Source organism: Sinohyriopsis cumingii, chromosome 4 (assembly GCF_028554795.1).
Source record: "Sinohyriopsis cumingii isolate HCF-2022 chromosome 4, ASM2855479v2, whole genome shotgun sequence".
Classification (NCBI taxonomy): domain Eukaryota; kingdom Metazoa; phylum Mollusca; class Bivalvia; order Unionida; family Unionidae; genus Sinohyriopsis; species Sinohyriopsis cumingii.
The window spans coordinates 39124820-39146558 of NC_142964.1; the positions used below are offsets into that span (position 1 = coordinate 39124820).

A 21739-nucleotide genomic window follows, 5' to 3' on the forward strand; every position below is an offset into this window, starting at 1 on the left:
GCTTCAATTACAATTACATTTACACCATTATTGGTGATGTTCAATTGCAATTAAAAATACTGTGTACCAGCAATTGTAATTAACTACTCAATTACACCAATTATGTTGTAAATGAACCAAAGTCTGGTTAGGATAACTATGTATCACACACCATGTATCACTGAAGTTTAGGATTTATTAATGATGATTTAAAAAACTGTGACTGTACAAATTTCAATATTCTCCATTCACCTGTAACCAGTGCTGAAGTTGATGTAATCTAGAGTCAGCTGATGTCTGATGCCAAAGTCCAGCACTGGCTATTCTAGAAATGTTTACCACAGCCTGCAGTATGATCTTTATGTGGTGACAGAACATCAAGTTCTGGTTCAGGTGGACTACCTTACCTTCTCAGTACTGGCCTGTGGTCTAGAACATGATGGTATGCTCCAGTTGTGGCACGGTAAAAATCTCTAGATCTTTCTCTGACTTAGCAACCATTTGACCCTCAATTGCAGTGTCAAAAGGAAATTGACAAAAAGGCCTTGACAGTAGCTTACTGACTGCATCTGCATCCTTGTTTGAATACTTCTTGGCGTTCACTAGCCTGGTAAAGCTTGGTCATGACAACTGCCAATCTTTCCTTGGACCATTTAGAGTAAATATCTCAAGTACCGTTCAAACTGCACTCCATATAACTGATACAGGTTGAGTGACTGTCCAATGTGTGTCTTAAGTACTTGCACACCACATTCAATTCTTCCCACTGTTCAAAAAGCAGAGAGAACTAAGACGAACTGCAAGCATTATATCCTACAGAAAAGGTATTTAGGATTGAATAGATTAGTTTGTTGTATCTGGAAGCTAGCAGTGTGTGTGTGTGTGTGTGTGTGTGTGTGTGTGTGTGTGATTTGGTTTTCTAATGTAGCTTTAACAGATTTTCAGTCATATCACTATGATGTCTGCAGTGAGGCAGTATATAGTGATGTCTAGCACTGGGGCATCATGCCGCAGACAATGTAGCATCATATCCACCCAGTCACATTATCCTGACACCAAGCCCACCAGTCCTCAAACTAACCTCTTAATGCTGAGCGCCAAGTGAGGAAGCTGCCAGTACCATTTTTACAAGCCTTTGGTATGACTCAGCCAGGGTTCGAACCCACAACCTCCCATATCCAAAGCAGACAATGTAACTACTTAGGCCATTGGAACAGTGGAAGCTAGCTAAATGAAATGCAAACATTCATCTGTGAAGAAGATAAGTGGAAATTTTGATCAAAAACAAGTGGAGTATACTTCATTGAAGTAAGAAAATTTAGAAGAATCACTGAACATCTTTATTTAGCTTGGGAGGACTGGATTTGTGAGGTTATGAATGTTCTCCTATTTAACATATATTTTATGATCAGGTAATGTATTTGAAAAAGAAACATCATGGTCTGTATACTGAACTTGTAAAACTAAAGAAAAACTCAAAATTTTGAGATCATATGTCTCAAAAATAAAGCCAATGGGCATTTAACTTTGAACACTAAATGAGAACACACAAAAAAATCATAAGATTACACTCAAAATACAATAGCAGATCTGACTTTAATGTGTTTGCAAATATGTCTACAATGGGTATTATCTGAAAGAAAATTAAGTGCCCATGTATACTCACTTATAAGTTGAGTCCAACTGCAAACTCCACAGACCCAGATCGTCCATTACATAATGTACCAACAGATCTGGGCCTATACAGTTTGTTAGGAGTAATTGGTAGAACAAGCAACACAGACTGATCTGCCAGCACATGATGTGATGGCAGAATAGGGTCTATATTGTTTGTAGTTGGCCTCAACTTAAAAGTGAGCATGAATGCTTTTAAGAAATATTATTCCCATCTTAAGAATCATATGGAAATTTAAGATTCGGGTATTTGGGATTTTCAATCACACCTTTTCCAAATTTCAATTCTAGAAACTCTGTTACATTATTAGGTGCTGAAGCTTCAATTCCTGCAAATTTTATTTTAGTCAGTGGCTGCAGAAACCTTTCTGGAAACTCCATATCCTGTCTGTGTGTTCTGAACCAAGTGTTCTTTGTCATTGTACCATTTCTGGAATAAAATGGAAAAATATCTACATGTAACCGATTAGTCTGGCTGTACTGCACACGCAAGAAATCACCCTCAATGGCCTTCTCCCATACAAAGCCTTCATCATCAACATAAGGTTCCACATTAATACTAGCAAGTGCTGAACATTTCAAAACATCCTCTTTGTAGATTCCAATATCCATATCATAGTCCCATGGAATAATATCATTGTGCCTAGCGGCTCCCAATAAACTTCCACCCTCAAGCCAGTAACGAACTTTACAGGCCTCCAGTATAGAGAACACATGCTTGGCTGTCTCACGTAATGCCTTCAGACAACATGGTGGTGTCCATTTTCCATCGTATAAGAAATCAGGCATGTCATTTTCAATATTTCCAAAACATCTTACGGTATGTTTAGTACATCCATACCACTCCACATGACCATTAGTCCGAGTCACTTTTTTTATTCCTAATTTAGCATACAAAGTGTTTAATCGAATGTTTTCATTCTGTTTATGTTTCCATAAATTGTGTGCATCATAAAATAAAGCTCCGATCTTTTCTAAGACTTTTTCCTCCCAAATGTGTATCTTCATTTTAGTTACCTTCAACTGCAAATACAATGAATTAAAGGTCGGTATAAGAAACGGGTTTGCTAGCTTGTAAAGGTCCTTTGTTTTCATAAACAAGCCATGTTCTCCTTGCACTAAGTCACAGTTTATCGATGACCCTTCAACTGATGAAAATTCAAGTGTCCATTCCTTGAGTTTAAGTAATAACGGTTGGCAGGTCAGACGACTTGATCTGACACCTACTGCCAAAGCTGACAAGTTCCTTTCTTCCATCAATGTAACAAACTGCGGCATAAGCTGTCCAAAATTAGCATCTATTATAAAACCATCTGGAAGAAACAATACGTAATCCGTTTTTATTTGACTAATTGGATGTGAATCATTATAACGTTTCCTCAGGTCATCTTTGAGGGTTACTAACTTAACATTATCACTCTTTGGCAGCACTATAGGTGGATATGGAAGCTGATAAGATACAATTAAAACTCTAACGTAAGGGAATGAATTGATAATCAGTCTAGTAGTATTTGAAATATAATTCTCAAAATTTTCAAAATCTTGAATAATTATTGTAAGATTGGCTTTGTTCTTTCGTGGAGCTTCCTCAAACAATGTGTCCAAATGTTGCCTTTTGATTTTAGTACCATGATTATTATTTGTATGATGATGTTGCCATATACTAAGTATAAGAACAATCAGAACATTGACTGTCAATGCTAAAATTAAGTAAGGCAATAGTTTTCTTGTAATCTTTATATGACACAGACTCATGGCTCTGGTATTTAAAAAGAAAGTTAAACTGACTTAATACATAAATGTGCTATCAGGATTTGCCCATAAGATCTTTCTGACAGCTGCTTCGGCATTAATCATGTCCAGTTACAGCACTGATATGACCTGAAGAAAAAAAAATGAAAACGTGTAAAAACTAATAATACTGATTTGTGGCTACTACATCCCCACTAAAATAAATCTTCCTGACAGTATGTGTGTTTAAACCATATTCATGTTGTAAAAGGAAAAAGGTTACACATCATGCATTCTTTTTTCATAGATTTCAAATTTGGAAATTCATTTAACCTTAATTCTAAATGCAACCACCATATTATGTTTTTCTTTAAGAAACCAGAAACCAACCAAAACACATGTATATTTGTGCAAAACTTATAAGCTAACATAACCACTTAAGTTTCTTAGTTGAACACTTGCAAATTCATGAAGTCATAAAACAATCTCATTTTTAAAGATGACTTTCAATTAGTGCAAATAAAACTATGCAAAAAAAGATTATCGCCTTTCCTTTTCATCAACTAACCAATGTACCAGTAATTTTTAATTTTAATGGCATTTTATCCCCATCTAAACTCTCAACACCAATCATCATAAGAACTTATTTTAAACACAAGTGTAAGCATTCAGTGACATGTAACATTTTTTTTTTACAATGTTTCCTGATGTACTGGATGTGAAAGAGCACCTGTCACAAAACCTCTTACAATGCTACAGACTGCTATTTTTTGCAGTTACCTTTATTTTGTTCCACTGTGGTATACATTCTGCTGCTACTCAACTTTTAAAATGCAACCATTTAATAACCCAAAAGAGGACAGAGCAACTGTATGACTAAAGGCTGCCCATATTCTTGCTCTAAAATTCAAGTACACATGAGGAATAATTTAAATTTGCAAACATTTCATCATGTTGACCCCCCCCCCCCCATTTTGCTCCAAATCATATAAAGAACCTGAAAATAAATTTCTCTTACAGCTTTAGCTCTTCTGTGAAACACAATATCTATCCAGGTTGAACTGTTAAAAAAAACAACCCCAAAAAATCCCATTTAAGACCTAAGGGGGATTAGATATTTATCAAAATTACAAGAGTATGCACCTACAACATTAAACTTTTAAAACAGACCAATGGATAATAAACAGAATGAAACATTTCAAAAAAGAATTTACTTGGTAAATTTATTACAAACAATTTTTATAAACGTTTCCTTATAAGAAGGAAACATACTAGCAAAACTTAAAAAGACATGAATATCAAAGTGATAATCAAACAAAATACTATGCTAACATTTTTTTCTTCACAAAAGTTGTTTTGTTCATTTTTCTAAAAATTGTTTACAAAATAAGATGTTCATTGGATGCAAAACATTTAAATCTTAAGTTCTATAAATATAATTACTGTCTTGAAATTTTTCTCAATTCAACTTCTATAGATATGTTAAGACAAAACATTTATACAGTTTCCATGCCAAATTTTAAGTAATCGAGCATTTTTTGTATTTTACATATGTGAGTGTTGACATAAAATGAAAATGACCATTATCAATAAACAATGCAGTGACATCACACTTCACATCTGGGGATTGCCCTTGGGTACAACGACTGATAATATGCTGGGAATTGCCCTTGGGTACAACGACTGATAATATGCTGGGGATTGCCCTTGGGTACAACGACTGATAATATGCTGACTGCAGTCACTGAGCATCATTAATCTCAAATAGCTTTGTTTAAAATGTTTTTTTTTCCCCAAATATCTTCTCATTTTCATTATGGTGTTCAACACAATTCTTTTTTTGGGGCGGGGGTAAAATAAATGAAAAGTGATCAGGTTCTCAGTTGATGTGTACCCTTGGATTTTGATGCTTGAAATTTAAATTTGAGCCATTTCTGATGCAGAGAAACTCCCACCTCTGCATTTTTATGACAGATGTTAATTTGGGTTGGAGCATCAGAATTAATTAACCTTGACTGACTTTCAAGTAATTTCCTACTGAGTGTGCACTGTCCATAACAAGTTTAACGTAAGCACACATGATGGACATTTGTTAGACTACTGTTTACACCTTACTGGCCAATATTGTCACACCTATGATAAGTCAATTTGTACTAAGCAGAGCTAACAGTTCATTGATATCATGCTTAGGTGTTCATAAATGGATTAAAGATACATGGTTTTAATTAAAATCAATTACACAAAACTGGAAAAATATGGCAGCTGGTGAGAAAAGTTACTTCAATTTGTGTGAAATGCTTAAAAAGGTGCTTTGATTAGTGTGTCATTCAGTAACAATTTACTAGAGATTATGCTCAGTGATTTATTTTGTGCTTTGGAATTACTCAAATGTATTTGTGAACTGTTAAATCACAATGGCTCATGGAAATATATTTTTTTTCCTGTCTCAGAAATATCCTGCCAGTTGTACATAATCTGAAAGATTAACAGATGTACAAAATCATTAACTGTCATGTTTGTCTGTCTGCCTGTAGGTTTCTTACAAAATAGTGAACAAATGTTTCCCTTTATTCAAAAGGAGGCAAGAAATCTGTGAGTGTTTATGTGTGATTTAGATTTTTAATGTAGCTTTAAAAAAATTCAGTCATATCACTATGATATCTGCAATGTGGCAGTTTATAGTGATATCTAGCACTGGGGCATCATGCCTCAGACATAGAGCATGATGTCCCACCCAGTCACATTATCCTGACACCAGACCAACCAGTCCTAACACAAACCTCTTAGTGCTGAGTGCCAAGTGAGGCCACTGTTAGTACCATTTTTATAAGTCTTTGGTATGACTCTGCCAGGTTTCAAACTGCAACCTCCTGCATCCGAGGCAGACACTCTAACCACTAGGTCACCAGAGCGATCTGGCAAGAATTCTTAAACATCAGTTTTCTTCTCAAATAACAATCCAAGCTATAATCTCATGACTGTCAAAAACAAACAACTTGAGATTTCAGTTTTAAATCTTGAGATTTTCATTTTGACTCTTGAGATTTTGGGGTCAAGGAAGCTCATATCATTTTGTTCCGATTTCAGCAAGAAATTTATGAAAAATAGTTCCAACTCACATGGTGAAAATACCAGTGGATTGTCACGTAAGAACAAATTTATGTAAATTTACAAGATGAAAATCAACCTTTTACATTCTCTAACAATATTCTCAAACACTGGAATAACAAAAAAAAATATGTATGTGTGTTTCATTGTTTTTCTTTACTTATTATTATATAAAATTTCACATGGTCCAAATCAGCCTGGCAGTTGGCCCAGATCAGCTCATTGTACCTCATCGAATTGTATTAAATTATGTTAAATGACGATTGTGCAATAATGTGTGTTTATGAATCAGCTGTGCTGCTTGAATTTTATGCAACATGTCAATGTTGCTTTACACACTGATGAAATCAGATACATTGATAACACACGTCTCTGATGAAATCACAGGTGGCTTACATCTTTGCTTACAATTTAATAGTCCTACAATATAAGATGCCTACCCTGATATTTGTGGGTTTTTTTTAGGTTGACCCCCAAAGCATAAATATCAGGATCAATGTCTTACATTGTAAGACTAACAATTTACCTAAACATTTGTCAAGTACTACATATAATAACCCAAATTATGTGTTCCATTGTTTTTCTTTCTGTTGAGCAAATAAACTTATATCCTTTCTCATTCTGCTTTTCATACAATAGTGGTATACTGGTAGGTTGTATGTGCATTACTAAAAATCCAAGTTGTTCTATCCTAATCCAATCCATTAAACATTTTCTCAGTATCATTAATAATAATAATAATAATAATAATAATTATGATGATGATATTAATAATACAGACTTTATTTAGAGAAGCTAACTCAATTAGTTACAGAACTAATCTACCTTAAGGCCTTTTAGTTATTATGTATAATATATACAGCATATACAACATGGGAAAAAATTGGCTTGACACTAAAATAAAATATTAAGCCTGGAACATTTGCACAGGCATCTGTGTACACATAAACATACAATGTATATACAATATAAAATATCATCCTGCATTGAAAGAATCAACTGTGAAAATAATGCAAAAGTACAGGAAACCAGGCAATATGTGTATTACTAGAACTGTTCAATAGTCTTGATTTAATCCGAGACATTGATTATGAAAAAAAGAAACGGAGGAGCTTGCCTTATGTCAATGGAAATGCTGTTCCATACCAGTGGACCAGTATAATGAAAACCTCTTCTAAACAATTCCTTCTTTGGCCTTAGTAAAATGTAATTTTTACTTCTAACGGAGCTCAAGTTTGGAGTACCATCAGCATCTCTGGTGAACGATATTGCTTAGAAATATAGGAATGGTTTTTCTGGATAATTTATTCATCAATTTGTCCTTTCTAATAAATATTCTTTCATGTATTATTAAAATCGTTATATTATTCATTACATGCTGGAAAAAGTCAATACACTAATCTAGAATTAAACAGCATGCCGTCTTTCAATTTATCCGGAAGATAATTTGCATTTACAGCGATTTCTGAAAGAACTGCAATTTTTAAAAAGAACATTGCATTACTTTTCAGAGAAGACACTTCATATAATGACCATAAATACCTATTTAAAATCTTTAAAATAATATCCAAAATTTTTAATTTTCGGTACTAACGTTTTCGTTAATCGTTAATAGCTAGTCTGGTTCTCTAACCATTAGTAACGGATCAACTAATTATCGGAATAGCACTAAACGAAAATACCGGAACAAAAATAGCTATTACTGGAACAAAGATTAAAACAGAAATTCTACTTATTTATACAACTTGTTATTAGTTTATTTCCATTAATTTCAGTTAGTTTCATTATGACGTTGGCTATTAGACTTTTTTTAATTTTTCTTTGTTTTTTTGTTTGTTTTTGTATTGATACTTTAATGTAAGACGGATACGACTATTCAGGGGCAGTAACTCGTAAATACGTCAAATGTATTATTACCGAAATTATATTGCACTGTATATGTTAAGGTGTGTATAAACATTGAGCTTTGTAAGCAGAATATCTGTGTGAATCACGTTTCGGCAGTTAGTAGTCGGAAGGTATAAGTTGGTGTATAATGATTGTTTTCAATAGTGCCGATAAATGGTTATTATTGATTAACCACACCGCTCATTTTCTTGTGTATGAATAAAAACACGGTCTTATAAAATAACCAGATTCGTATTTTATTGCTCCGGATGTCAAGATTTAAGACAGGCAAATCAACACAAATGACTAATTGAGAACTGTACACACAACACAGAAGGTGATGAAATAGAAAGGAATGCAAATATTCTACTATTCTATTAATGTGTTAAAGATGCAATTTTATTACTGTAATTAAAATTTTAGATATTTACCTGTTGCAGACACTAAGGGAATACAACACATATAATGAGTTTGTAAAAAGTTAAACTTTCGGTAAGAAGTAACATCTTTATTTTACAAATAAGAAAGTTTATTGACAACAATCTTTACTTCATGTCCTATAAAAAACAGAAAAAATGCAAAAAAGAAGATAAACGGTGCTCTAGCATCCGTATACACACATACGGCACATTTTGTTTTCTTAATGTTTCATCTGTTTGCCTTTATTTCTGCACCGTCAGAAAATGATTGTTACAACGTACACTGTATAAATATTCTGTTAAATCAATTGTTTTTAATACAATTAACCAATTACTGTTATTCGCCCAGCGCGTTAAATTTTGTATTCTCATATCGTGTACCTTTTACTTATATTTACTGATATTCAGCATTATTTCACATGCAAATGTTTTCATATCATCAGTGTGAATCACCCCTGATGAATAAACTATTGTTGTGAAAGGTAAAGGTACATTTCAGACGGTTACTATGAATTTTATTAATTTTCTGATCCAAAGTAGTTGAAAACCGTGATATCTATCTATCTATCTATCTATCTATCTATCTATCTATCTATCTATCTATCTATCTGTCTGTCTGTCTGTCTGTCTATCTATCTATCTATCTATCTATCTATCTATATACCCATCCATCCATCCATCCGTCTGTATGTCTGTCTATCTATCTATCTAAAGAGAATTAAATGAGATGGATGGAAATGCGGTTTCTTAAATGATAAAACAATCACTTTAAATGACATTGGTTGCTTTACTCTGATAAATTATAATGGAAATCGTCTATTTTAATATACAGTATTGTCTTTGATGCAACCAATCAATTTCCAGTGCCACTCTTTTGGAAAGAAAGAAAGAAAGAAAAACAACAAGCAAGAATATACTGAATACTTAAAATGCCGCCGGAAATTGATGCAGAAACGTCGATTATTTAGACGAATCTTGTGATTATTTCATATGATACATACAGAAGAAAAAATTACCAAACTTCCGTGTGATGATTGTTGCTAAAGCAGATTCATGGCAAATGTTTATTTCACAATATCTAAAAAGGACCACTTGCTTGTAATTGTTGCAGCAATAATTTACCCAATGTTGTTTATAAATAAATGCTCTATCAATAGCTCAGGATATAAAATTCTAGTTTCCTTGAAAACAAATCTCGTGGACCTGTGGGCATTTTTGTCATCCACGTATATCTTTTTTGAATGAATCATAAAACATCGCTTCAAACTACTTGAGATTAATTATTAGTAACATAGGTGTCAGAAAACAATAAAATTGTGAGTATTTATCTATTTTTGTTACAGTATTGTTGGTTTGTTCCGGAATATTTGGCTTGTTCCTGTTGTTCCGGTAAATAGTTGGATCAATTAGTATATACTGTGTTCCTTTAGACAAAAATCGTTCAGTTAACCGGTCAAATTAATGGCTCGAAAATTAAATGTCGAAAGAAGATGGAATGCACAACCTCAAGTGTTGGTGGTGCCAAAGCAAAAACAGATGGTCCTGCTCGAACACACATGGAAAATTTAAAATTTGCCGTTGGAAGAACTGTCGGGAAAGTTTTATCATCAATAAAGTAAGCAAATATATTGGATCCGGAGTAAAGCTGCAATGCTTACTCTAACATTAAAATTATATGCTGTACCCACTAGACTAGCAAGTAGAAAAAGGAGATCTACTTGTTGGTCTACCTGCCCCTTGTTGTAAGCATTTGACGCACCCCCACCCCCCAAAAAATAAAAAAATAACGCCAGTCGGGGTTAGTCCTACAATGTAAGACATATCACATGTTGGTTTTGGTTTAGTGCTATCACCCTCCAGAACAAAAATGTCGGGGATGTGTCTTACGTTGTAGGACTACAGTCATGAACTGCGTTTGGGGTGGCAATTGGGGCGACCGCCCCTGGCCACCTTTTTTTTGGGGGGGGGGGGCGGGCGAGATTTAGGCCAAAGGCATTGTCATGTTATTATTTCGATTAAAAAACCCGTTGTCCAGAGACAGGAAATTTTTTTATGAATAATGAAAGAACTAAATTCATGCGCCAAACCGCGAAAGTTGATTTAGTCTAGACATAATCAGTGTTTGCAGTATCATACCAATCGAGATAAGTATACTCTGTCCCCATGCGGTCATGGTCGGCCCTAGGCCCAGTGTACTCTTAATGCCACCTCTGACTACAGACGGGGTTTTATTGGTCAACGTGTATTATCGGACAAACCAATAAAAATTAGAAAAACTATTTAAACGCATAAAACTAACCTATAAATATATTATCATATATAACATCCAACCTCATCATGTTCATTTTTTTAAAATACGACAATACTCTGATTAAAAAAGGTGAACTAAAAAGAGTGACACTTTTGCAGCACTTCCGGTATTCAAATATTTAATTCCAAAACCGTATTATTGCATTCCCTGAGAACAAAATATATGTCTGTCACAGCTTATGAATCCGACATGGTATAGACCTATTCTTGTTCTGTTAGACTGAATGTTTACTCTGATGCCTGCATTGAACTTTGTTTGATTCACTGATAAATATATAGGGGTACACCTGAAGAGGGTATTATCGGACTTTTGAAATACATGTTGCAGGTTATGAGTGTGTGTGTGTGATTTGTATTTTTAATGTAGCTTTAACAATTTTTAAGTCATATCGTTAAGATGTCTGCAGTGTGGCAGTTTATAGTGATGTCTAGCACTGGGGCATCATGCCTCAGACATGTAGCATGGTGTTCCATCCAGTAACATTATCCTGACACCAGGCCAACCAGTCCTAACACTAACCTCATAATGTTGAGTGCCAAATGACGCAGCTGTTAATACCATTTTTATAAGCATTTGGTATGACTCGGCCAGGGATCAAGCCCACAACCTCCTGCATCCAAAGCGGATACTCTAACCACTAGGCCATTGAAATGGTCGAGGCAGGTTATGAAGTACAACCAGTTGGTTAATATTTCATGTAAATTAAGCTTGTAAAGAAGATAAAAATCGCTCCAACTGATAGTGTAGGTGATTTAATTGGTATTCTCAGCAAAACTGCATTGATAAAATTTTTGATTAATTAATTAAGAAACAATTATGTCAATACTCTACATTAACCCTCACCATTGACAATACAATAAAATCTTTTCATTAGCTTGTTTGTTATTATTATTATTATTATTTAAATATTTCATTTTAAAAAGGTTTAGCTATCTCATGACATGTCATCAAGACTTTACATAACAGTGTAATACACATTATTAAGACATAATAAAATGTTCATAACAATCCCTAGCTTGATAATTCTTGGACTAGTAATGTGAAAAAAAAAAAGATTATCTTGAAGCATAAATGATGTTATTTCTTTTATTGCACTTGGGTTATTGGAAAACAAAATAGTACTCACCTTTCTGACAGTGTTGACATCAGCAATTTTTTGGTTACATAGTTCATTTAAACATTTTTGAAACCTCATTATGCAATTTTTTAGACAGGTGGTAACAATCATGATAAATATAACTAAAATTTTGAATATTTACATTGTCTTGTTTAATTTATTTTTTTGTGCTTGATTGAATTACATAAGATAGGGTATGAACAATTTAAAAAAATATATAAAAATGTGAGAGAATACCCGGAGGTGTCTGATTTTACCCTATGTTGAGTCTGTATTTTGCATGACCCAGCATGATCACATGAAACATGTTCAAAATGGATGCTGCAAAATAGCAGTTGAGGTTATTTGCTAAGTTTAGTTCCATTTGGCAGGAAAAACTTAAACAGATAAGTCTTATTACTGCATTCCATTTAATATTCATCCGATAATACCCCGACTGATGTTACCCCCCCCCATAAATAAACAAATAAATAAATAAAACAAGAAAGCCCCAACCCAATAGAATTATAGAAATCAATCCGGAACTGTTTCTTACATGCTGCTTTGCATGTTTTCTGCAGCTGAAATGGGCATGTGCAATTCCCAAACCACCAAAACACATTGAAAATACTGAAACGCACTTACATTATATTGTATACATCAGAGTATATCATTGACTGTGTATGTATAATTTATAACTTTGATGTTTCATTATTAGTTGTGTAATAGAATAGTAGTAAAAAATTCTGATAGCCAAACACTCGGGGGCCCCTCTTTTATTTTCAGTCAGGCCTGTCCTGTATTCTAAGTGAGATGCCTGTCAGTCTTGTCTAACAAAATTCTAATTTGCCTGATGAAACTTTGATTGCACTTATGAAACGTGTAAATATACTTTCATGATGTTGACATATTATTATGATACATTCCATAACACAGCGTGATCTAAATGAGATCACCACTGTCCTACTTGAAATTGAGATCTGATTTTAATCAAACTGAAGCATGTTTGTCATGTAAAAAATGATTTTGTACTCCCAAACCACCTGACACAGTCGTGTTTTTGAGAAAATGCAATTTTCAGTAATCTACAAAGAAAAAAAAACAACCCACTTTCAGTATATGCCTGTTACATGAAGCGTGTACTAGCGGTAATTGTTCATGATTGGAGCTTATGTAAAACTATCCCTTGGGCAATTTAAATAGAGGCAATAAAAGGCAAAGAGGTCAGGTATAACCCACCATTTCACATATTTAATTGACTGACAATAGCTAGTGAGATGTGTTTAAAGGCTGCTGTGGGTGAGCCCATTGTGATAATTTGCATAGGTAGGATCAGGAAGAGGAACAACCCATTTTAGGTAAATCAAAGAGATGCTAGATGCATGTTGACGAACATAAGTTATTACATATCATTGCCTTGAATGAAAATGTTTAAGCCATATGTATTATATTTTTGACACGTTAGTGAGTGTGTGTGTATATAATTTTGATTTTGAACATAGCTTTAACAATTTTTTAGTCATATCGCTGTGATGTGTAGCAGTGGGGTATCATGCTGCAGACATGTAGCGTGATGTCCCACCCAATCACATTATCCTGACACCAGGTCGACCAATCCTAACACTATCCTCTGAATGCTGAGCACCTAGCGATGCAGCTGTTAGTACTATTTTTATAAGTCTTTACTATGACTCAGCTGGGGTTCAAACCCACGACCTCCTGCATCCAAGGCAAATGCTCTAACCACTAGGCCATTAGCAGCAATATTTCTTTGAAGTCAGATTTTACTGCATATATAGAATGCAAAGCATGATCATTTCAGTAGTGTTCAAGTGTAATTCATTTTTGAAGCTTATTTACGAAGCAATTAACTATCATCAAAGCCCAACAAAAATAAATTTCAGAGCTCTTGGTTGACAGAGTTTTACTTTGTGGATCATCCAGCAAAATAAAAAAGATTAGGGGGATGGGCTATTAATTCTTTGCGCACACTGCAAACAACATATTGATATATGTTGACTTGGATCTGACCAGGATTTGCTTAGAGAATCCAACAGAAAGGTCTGAACACCAGGACAGTTCAGTCCCTAATGAGTGTAGTGATGAACTCCAATGACACTTGCATTACCTTCAAACCCCTTTAAACTCTATTGAATTTATATTCGCATTGTAGCTATTGCAACATTGTATAACAATATTAAAATTGGGGAAATTTTGCATGTGGAAACTGGAGTACGGGATTGTGGAATTTCAGTCAGGGCTTGAGAGTTTAAGTCACTAGCCCTGCTCCTGTGTCTACAAATTTGTTTCTTTGAGCACTTTAGAATAATGTGTACTTTCATCACTGATGAAAAGTGATATAACAGCAAAATTTATAGACATGAATTGGAGATAGCTGGGAATGCTAAATTCGGTTAATAGGATCATAAGTATTATGAACTAAATGAAGCTATCTAAACACTTTCTTCAGTGTTAGTATATTTTTTATCCACTTCATTAAATAAACATTCTTGAACTTATTGCAGTTTTGGCGTTCAAGCCAAATAAAATGTAGGTCAACAAAGTTTGAAAACAGATCAATTTCCTTTTTTCAGAATTTGAATTTATTAGAAGAAAGACATCAGAGTTATTAAAGTCTGACTAAGAAGAAAGACATCAGAGTTATTAAAGTCTGACTAAAGCAAATTGGAGAGCAAATTAATAAGAAGGTGTAAATTATCTGACAGAATAGTTGCGAATAGATTTTTGATCTCATATTTTAATTTTGAATAAGTCAAAGTTACAAGCAGTTTTATTTTTTAAGCCATGACAAACAGTACATGTACTGTGGACATAGAGTATTCAAAGATAGTGTTATCATGAGCACCCAATGTTCCAAGACAGTGCTATCTTGGACACCTGATATTCCAAGAGAATGCTAATCATGGACACTTGATATCCCAAGACAGTGATACCTTGGACACCCAATGTTCTAAGACAGTGCTATCTTGGACACCTGATATTCCAAGAGAATGCTAATCTTGGACACTTGATATCCTAAGACAATGATACCTTGGACACCCAATGTTCCAAGACAGTGCTATCTTGGACACCTGATATTCCAAGACAATGCTATCTTGGACACCTGATATTCCAAGACTAGCTTTTGTATCCTCAGCAGTTAGTTATAAAGCCTCAAGAATAGCATGTGACTCAAACATCAGCTAAAGTTTTCAAGGTCCATACTTTTTATCAGTGTACAATAATTAGCACCACAAATTTGGACAAAAATATAAGAAGAAAAAGATTAATCATTTGAAAAGTCAATGAAAATATGTGAAACTTTACAAATTGACTGCATTGGATATGTGTTAAATCTCTTGTAAAATGCCTATGCAGAGCTGTCAAAGTAAATAATGAATATTTTATTTATTTATTATTGAATGCAGTGGAGGTTATTTCATCCCATTATCAAAGCTGAGCAGGTATGTGACAAATACAACTGGAAATCAGTGTAAATTAAATATACATTATGTACAACAAATCACAATAGAAATGCATAACCAATTCAGGTAATCATTTTTGTAAAAAAAAATTGTCAAATAGCTCCCACACACATACCCATGTATAGACATACACGGAGAGAGAATTAAATTAGTTATAAAATTATAATGAGAGTGTTATATTTAATTGCATCCAGGAATGGAACAGTTTTCATGACTTTGAGCAACTTTTATCAAGTTTCTGTGTAACAGTACCCTGACTCCATTGGTATCATGCCTAGTAAAAATCAACATAGAGAATTATACAGGAAAAGCACTATTCTAGTCATCATGAACAGGTATAAATTGTCTGGGACAAATAAAATGTAATATTTTTTCATCCCTGAGCTGCGTTCATATAGAATCACACCTTGAGAATAAATCTTAACAGGTGCCAAAGTTCATCACCTAGCATTTAGCGTCCGTCAGTTATTAATATTTATGCCTAATCTGCATACTCATTCTTACTCTAGAAAGAAAACAATTTCATTTTTGTATTTGTTGTACATGTGTACATGATGTGAGCTCAATAGTAAAATGGATAAATATTACTGAACATAATTGTGTTGCAGTTTTATGCTCAGACCACAACTTCTTAATGTTTCCAGTTGCAGTGACACTTTTCAGTAATTTAGGTGTCATTTTGATGTGGAGAAAGATTATCTTTCAATAAGCTATCACATCTTAATGAGTCAGACCTCTTAGAAGTAAAGAGAGAAAGAATGTAAAAATTTCTATGAGTTTTCATTTGGTCATGAACATTACAATTGCATGTCACCATTTTTCTTTCTTCAGCGCAGAAGCTATATTGATACATTGTCATGCCAACGCGGAGATGCCAGCAGTTATTTCTACAAGCTTGTAATTACTTTTTACAAGGGGGGCCCCGAGTGGTCTAAAGTGCTCACTGTTCCAGATCACTGCCCTCTCACCTCTATCTGTATGGGTTCGAGTCTCAGGCTTGGCTAACATTGGTATGTGAAAAAGTTTGCCAGTAGGTTCTCGAGGGTCGGTGGTTCTTCCAGGGTTCTTCCTCCACATGTTATACAGGCTGCGATGTATAGTCTATCTTGTGTTGAAATAAACCCTACTACAACAATAACAACAGCAACAACTTTTCACAAGAAAAATGTTGTCAGTTTAAATTTAAAATATGTAAGTGTCTCAGCCAATTCCCATCAGCCCTCGCATAATGCATGCTGTTGTAATCTATTTATAAAGCAGATAATGTCATGACAACAGCTGATTGGTCAAAATTTAATTGGGATAATGACCTGGAAATGTTCCATTTCTCTTGGGCAACCAGTAAATTTCCTTTTATGGTGTGCATGCATAACTGTCTAGAAATAAGGAATGAATCATTTAGTCTGAAAGTTGGTGGAAATTGAACCAGTTGTAAATCTTTTACCAAATGGAAGTTACTAACATTTGTCAACAATAATCGCATATTTGTGTAAATATATGCTGGCATCTTTACTTTGGTATTGCATTAACAAAGGCAGATGAGAAAATACTGGTGATCTGGGGCAAATGTAATACTGTCTGAGCAGATGAAAATCATACAATTTTGACATTTTCTGTCTCTTAACTTGTCCTGTATTTAACTCATTAAGATGCATGACAGCTCATTGAAAAGGAGACTTGTGTCACCTTGAATCTCCTGTATCACTACATAAATGTATTGTAGGAGACACTAACTTTCCATATTAGACTTCTTTTTTTTCTTCAAATGTTTATTGATACTCTAAAATGAAATGCCTCTGTTTAAGACCTCAGCAGCTAATGTATTTTATTTTCCCCCAAGTTATGGATGTGGTCCACACAAGACAAAAATAGATGCATCTCAAGCTATAGGAATGATGCACAGGGTGTGCTGATGTAATTTGTCCACCAAATATTTACACAAATATTGATATGAAATTTAACCTTGACTGTACATTTTTTCATAAATTGGTGTTGTCTTCTCTGCACACTCCACCAAAAACCATCCAATAGATGGAGCAGATAAAAAATTTGGCCATTCTTACATTTATACACACCTTAAATATGTTTTTAACATCTTTGTACAACATTCATGGTGGTTTTTGGTGAAGAAAATAATTTTCAGGAACAAGTAAAAAATATTTATGATGTTTGTATTACATTAGCCTTATGGTATCATAATATAAAAGTAACACGATTTAAAATATCTGATGACAGAAAAGTGAAGCATAAAAAAGTATCAAGAACTCTTCAAATATTAAGATTGTCATAAACAATTTATCTTATTTTAAATACATGATGAACACCAACAACACACAATAACAGATGCCATTAAAACCAATCAAATCAACAACTTTCATGGATACGGGAGGCTTCCACTATAATACTGATCTTTGTTACTACTCTGCTTTAATCCAGGGAAATTGTGTACATTGTTTTCATTAGCTGAAGCTAAGTATGATGAAACGGATTGTAGTGTGAGAAAAAAAAAACTGTTGAAGATGTGTAAGGTTGAATAAGCATTAAATAACTGACTCAACAGTTACTATTATCAAGTTTCAGATTACCAACATTGGGGAGGAAGTCGATGACAAATCTGGGTAACAGTCATATTCATCTTAAATGCTGATTCAGCATCATTTAGCTATTGTAGGGTCTGGTCTGTTGAGCCTGTCTTTACAATCAGTAAGTGTTAGCCAATAATATATATGTAAGGTTATTGTTGTAGGGTTTGATGCCATTTTTCAGCACAAGATAGGCTATAAATGGTGGAGGAAGAACCCAGGAAAACCATAGAAAGAACCACCAACCCACAAGAAGCTACTGGCAAGCTTTATCACATACCCACATTGGCCGAATCTGAGACTCTAACCCATGAAGACAAAGGTGAGATGGCAGCGATCTGTAACAGTGATCACTTTTGACCACTTGGCGTCCCCTATATGTAAGGTATATGAGAGTTGATATGTGATACTGTATATATATGTGTGTGTGTGTGTGTGTGTATATATATATATATATATATGGATTGAGAGAACATATTGAGAAGAGGTAGAATTGCTAAAACTGTTGTGTCGAAAAATAGGAGAGGTGGACAGAACAGTAGGTATATATATATGTGTGTGTGTGATAGTTTACAAATGATTTACGTTAAGAAAAAAAACAATGTGCACAGATCCTTTGAGCATTAATTATTTTCATCTCTTACAGTGCACTGAGTACCATAGATACTCACTTATAAGTTGGGATAAGTTACGCCCAAATGCAAACTGCATTGACCAAGATTTGCCATCATGTAATGTGCTATAAGATCTGTTAATAAGTAGAACAAATAACAGATCCTGATTAGATGGCACTTTATGCAGTGCTAGATCAGGGTCTATGTTGCTTACAGTTGGACCTGGCTAAGAAGCAAAGGTAGAGAGTAAATAGTAATAATATTTGTTTTAATACATTTCAGGTATACACATATCGTGAAGGGATATTCTTCAGTTGAAAAGAAAAGTCCAGGAACATTAAAGAAGATTCATGAAGATCTGATAAACAAGCTTAATGAGAACTTAAAGGTAGTAGGCTATTGTCTGATTGTTAGAGGTCAGTATTTTTCAAGAGGTGGTCATTTAATTCACTATTTCATCATGACTTGCAAAAATAGCCTTTAATAATTTGAATCATTATTTAATTTACATAAATATAACATTAATTAGCCCAATAAAAAAATTCCTCAAACCTTCATATTACATGTAAAGGGTGTCCTTCATTAAATCTGCCTTTGTTATTTTCAGAATGTCTTGTTTTAAACAAGAATGCAGAGGGATACCAACCATCTAAAGTACTGGTACAAATTTGGTGAAGCTGACAGTTTGTCTTCAGTATTACAACCATGTGCGGGGGAGGGGAGGTTGTTCAGGGGCTCCATCCCATGTGTCACAGAGAAGGATCTATGTATTAAAATTGTTATGCAGTTTTAGACATTATGTTGAAAGATCATGAACTATATTAACTCTAAATTGCAACTTATAGCCATTCCTTGAATACATGAGCAGTATTCTATGTTTTGAATTCACTAGTAACAATCCTTTAATATTGGCAAACAACTTATTCATCTGAACAGTCAGTTACTGCATGTATGCAAGTTCTGCCCTTGAAAGATACTGCACACCATTTGCCAGACAGACTTAAAAGGTAATGCCATTCTCAGCATAGTCCAGCTGAAAACTATTGTTTTTGGTTTAATGTTGCCAGTTTCATCTCATGATATAGTCTGTATGAGAAATTCAACAGAGAATAACAAATTCAGAACAGTAAAATAGAAGAAGGTAAAGAAGTCTAAATTCCCACAAATAAAATTCAAGGCTTTAATAATAGTTTTTATATTCATTAAAGAAATAAATATTCCTTGCAAAGTAAATATATTTCCTTTTGCACAAAGATTTTGCATTTTCTTAAAGAAGAATTTGTCCATGATGGAACAAATTATTGTTGTTTCATGTGTACATTCCCTTACTTTATATAAAGTGAGTACATAAAATATTTCAGTTGGTGCATGAATTACAGAAACTGCTGTCTTCTCCTAGACTCTGCCTATTTCATGTTATGAGGGACATTTTCTCTAAAATTTTCACATCCTATAAATGGAATACCTAAGACCTCTCCCCCTCCCCCAACAAATGTGTTGCCTATTGCACTGGTTTTAAAATTAGGGTGAGCAGGTCTTTTTTGTTGTTGTTTTTTAAGTCCTACATGAAAGATTTTTTTTACAATGGAGGGAAAAGGTGTTAGGGTTGTCAGTGTGAAACAAAGATGGTGGGCTGACTGGAAAGGCATATTATTTTTGTCTAAAGTGTAAATTGCATTGCAAAATTGTGAATGAGTCAAAATTTGTTTTGTTTTTTGTTGTTGCAGTTTTATGAAATTATTCACCACATGTTAAAGATTTTATATGATAAAAGCACTAAACTAATTTTTAATATGAAAATTGTTTGTTGCAGTAAACCACATAAAAAGTTCATTGGCATCATTATGTGGACATCATCCCATATTTAATGTTATAAAATAGCATTATGCACATTTAACTTAGAAAATATTAGATTGGTTTAAGAAAACGGAATGTAGTTAAAAATCTAAATACCGTAGTCCCTTTATAAAACTGAGAGCTCATAATAGGAGGCTCGGTCATTTTTTGTTTTTCAAAACAAAAGTAGTCGACTTTTACTTCATTAAAAAAACTCTGAAAGACACGGTTCTCATGCTACTGGAAAATGGGGAGAAATGATCATTTTTTCCTGCCCTTGAAAAGTCCTTGAATTTCGCAAATATTGATGAAAGTCTGGAAAAACCCTGAAATTTTCCGCCACCACTTGATGCCCGAAACAACCACGTAATTCAGTAGTAACTAAACTGATCATGAGTTAAATTTATCAAGTTCTAACCAGAATATTAGGAGGGTGCAGTATGGATCATTTGGTTGCTTGCAATAAACATATGCTGAGTCATTCCAAATGCCTATTGGATTAGATTTGTCTAGTAGACTTTTATTTCCAAGTCAGCTCGATATCCATATATTTCCTTATATGGAAGATATGAAAACCAGTCTAGCATCGCATGAGGTCAGCATGGTGGTGGCAAAGCTTACCAGATGGCCTAGCAAACTTTAAATGTTGTTAGATTAAGTGATACATGCATGAAATTGATTTGTAAATTACTTATTTTATCAGAAATTGTGAGTATTAAAATCGTGATGTCTTTAAGCTGCGGAAAGACAAGATAAAACTATGACGTTGATGAAATGTGACCTGGTACTCATGATTTGCATTGCTAGTCGCATGAGTACACAAATCTAACAACCCACATTGTCAGATGTTGTAGAAAAATATATTAAATGAAAGTCATATACTGGTTGTAATAAAAATACAAAAATGAAGGAACACAAAATTTTCCATATTTATATATTCCAAGAACATCTTCTATATTTTGTTGTATCACGTGACTACCACGTTGACATGTACTCTCTTCTTGATAAATCAGACCA

The 21739-nt window shown here is 33.9% G+C and overlaps 2 protein-coding genes across 3 annotated transcripts in view; one reads left to right on the plus strand and one right to left on the minus strand.

Annotated features, from left to right (window-relative positions):
* Positions 1-1556: 1556 nt before the first annotated feature.
* Positions 1557-8118, minus strand: LOC149800962 (ribitol 5-phosphate transferase FKRP-like). Of its 2 annotated transcripts, none has more exons than XM_089955043.1 (2): positions 8035-8118; positions 1557-3534 (listed from the first exon to the last, which is right to left on the minus strand). In XM_089955043.1, the coding sequence occupies exon 2, from the start codon at positions 3406-3408 to the stop codon at positions 1870-1872; it is 1539 nt and encodes a 512-aa protein (XP_089811169.1). In that variant the 5' UTR covers positions 3409-3534; positions 8035-8118; the 3' UTR covers positions 1557-1869. The 2 variants fall into 2 exon arrangements, with proteins under 2 accessions (XP_089811169.1, XP_089811168.1); XM_089955042.1 differs by having other exon boundaries at positions 7610-8110.
* Positions 8119-10235: 2117 nt separating this feature from the next.
* LOC149800963 (uncharacterized) overlaps positions 10236-21739 on the plus strand; it is a 30784-nt gene continuing 19280 nt past the window's right edge. The window contains exons 1-2 of the mRNA XM_089955044.1: positions 10236-10413; positions 19169-19274. Of these exons, the coding sequence (XP_089811170.1) occupies positions 10289-10413; positions 19169-19274 (231 nt within the window). The 5' untranslated portion in view covers positions 10236-10288. The remainder of the gene's footprint in view (positions 10414-19168; positions 19275-21739) is intronic.

Coding starts and splice junctions, on each gene's coding strand:
- LOC149800962 (XM_089955043.1), bottom strand. CDS start 3,408: ATGAGTCTGTGTCATATAAAGATTACAAGAAAACTATTGCCTTACTTA.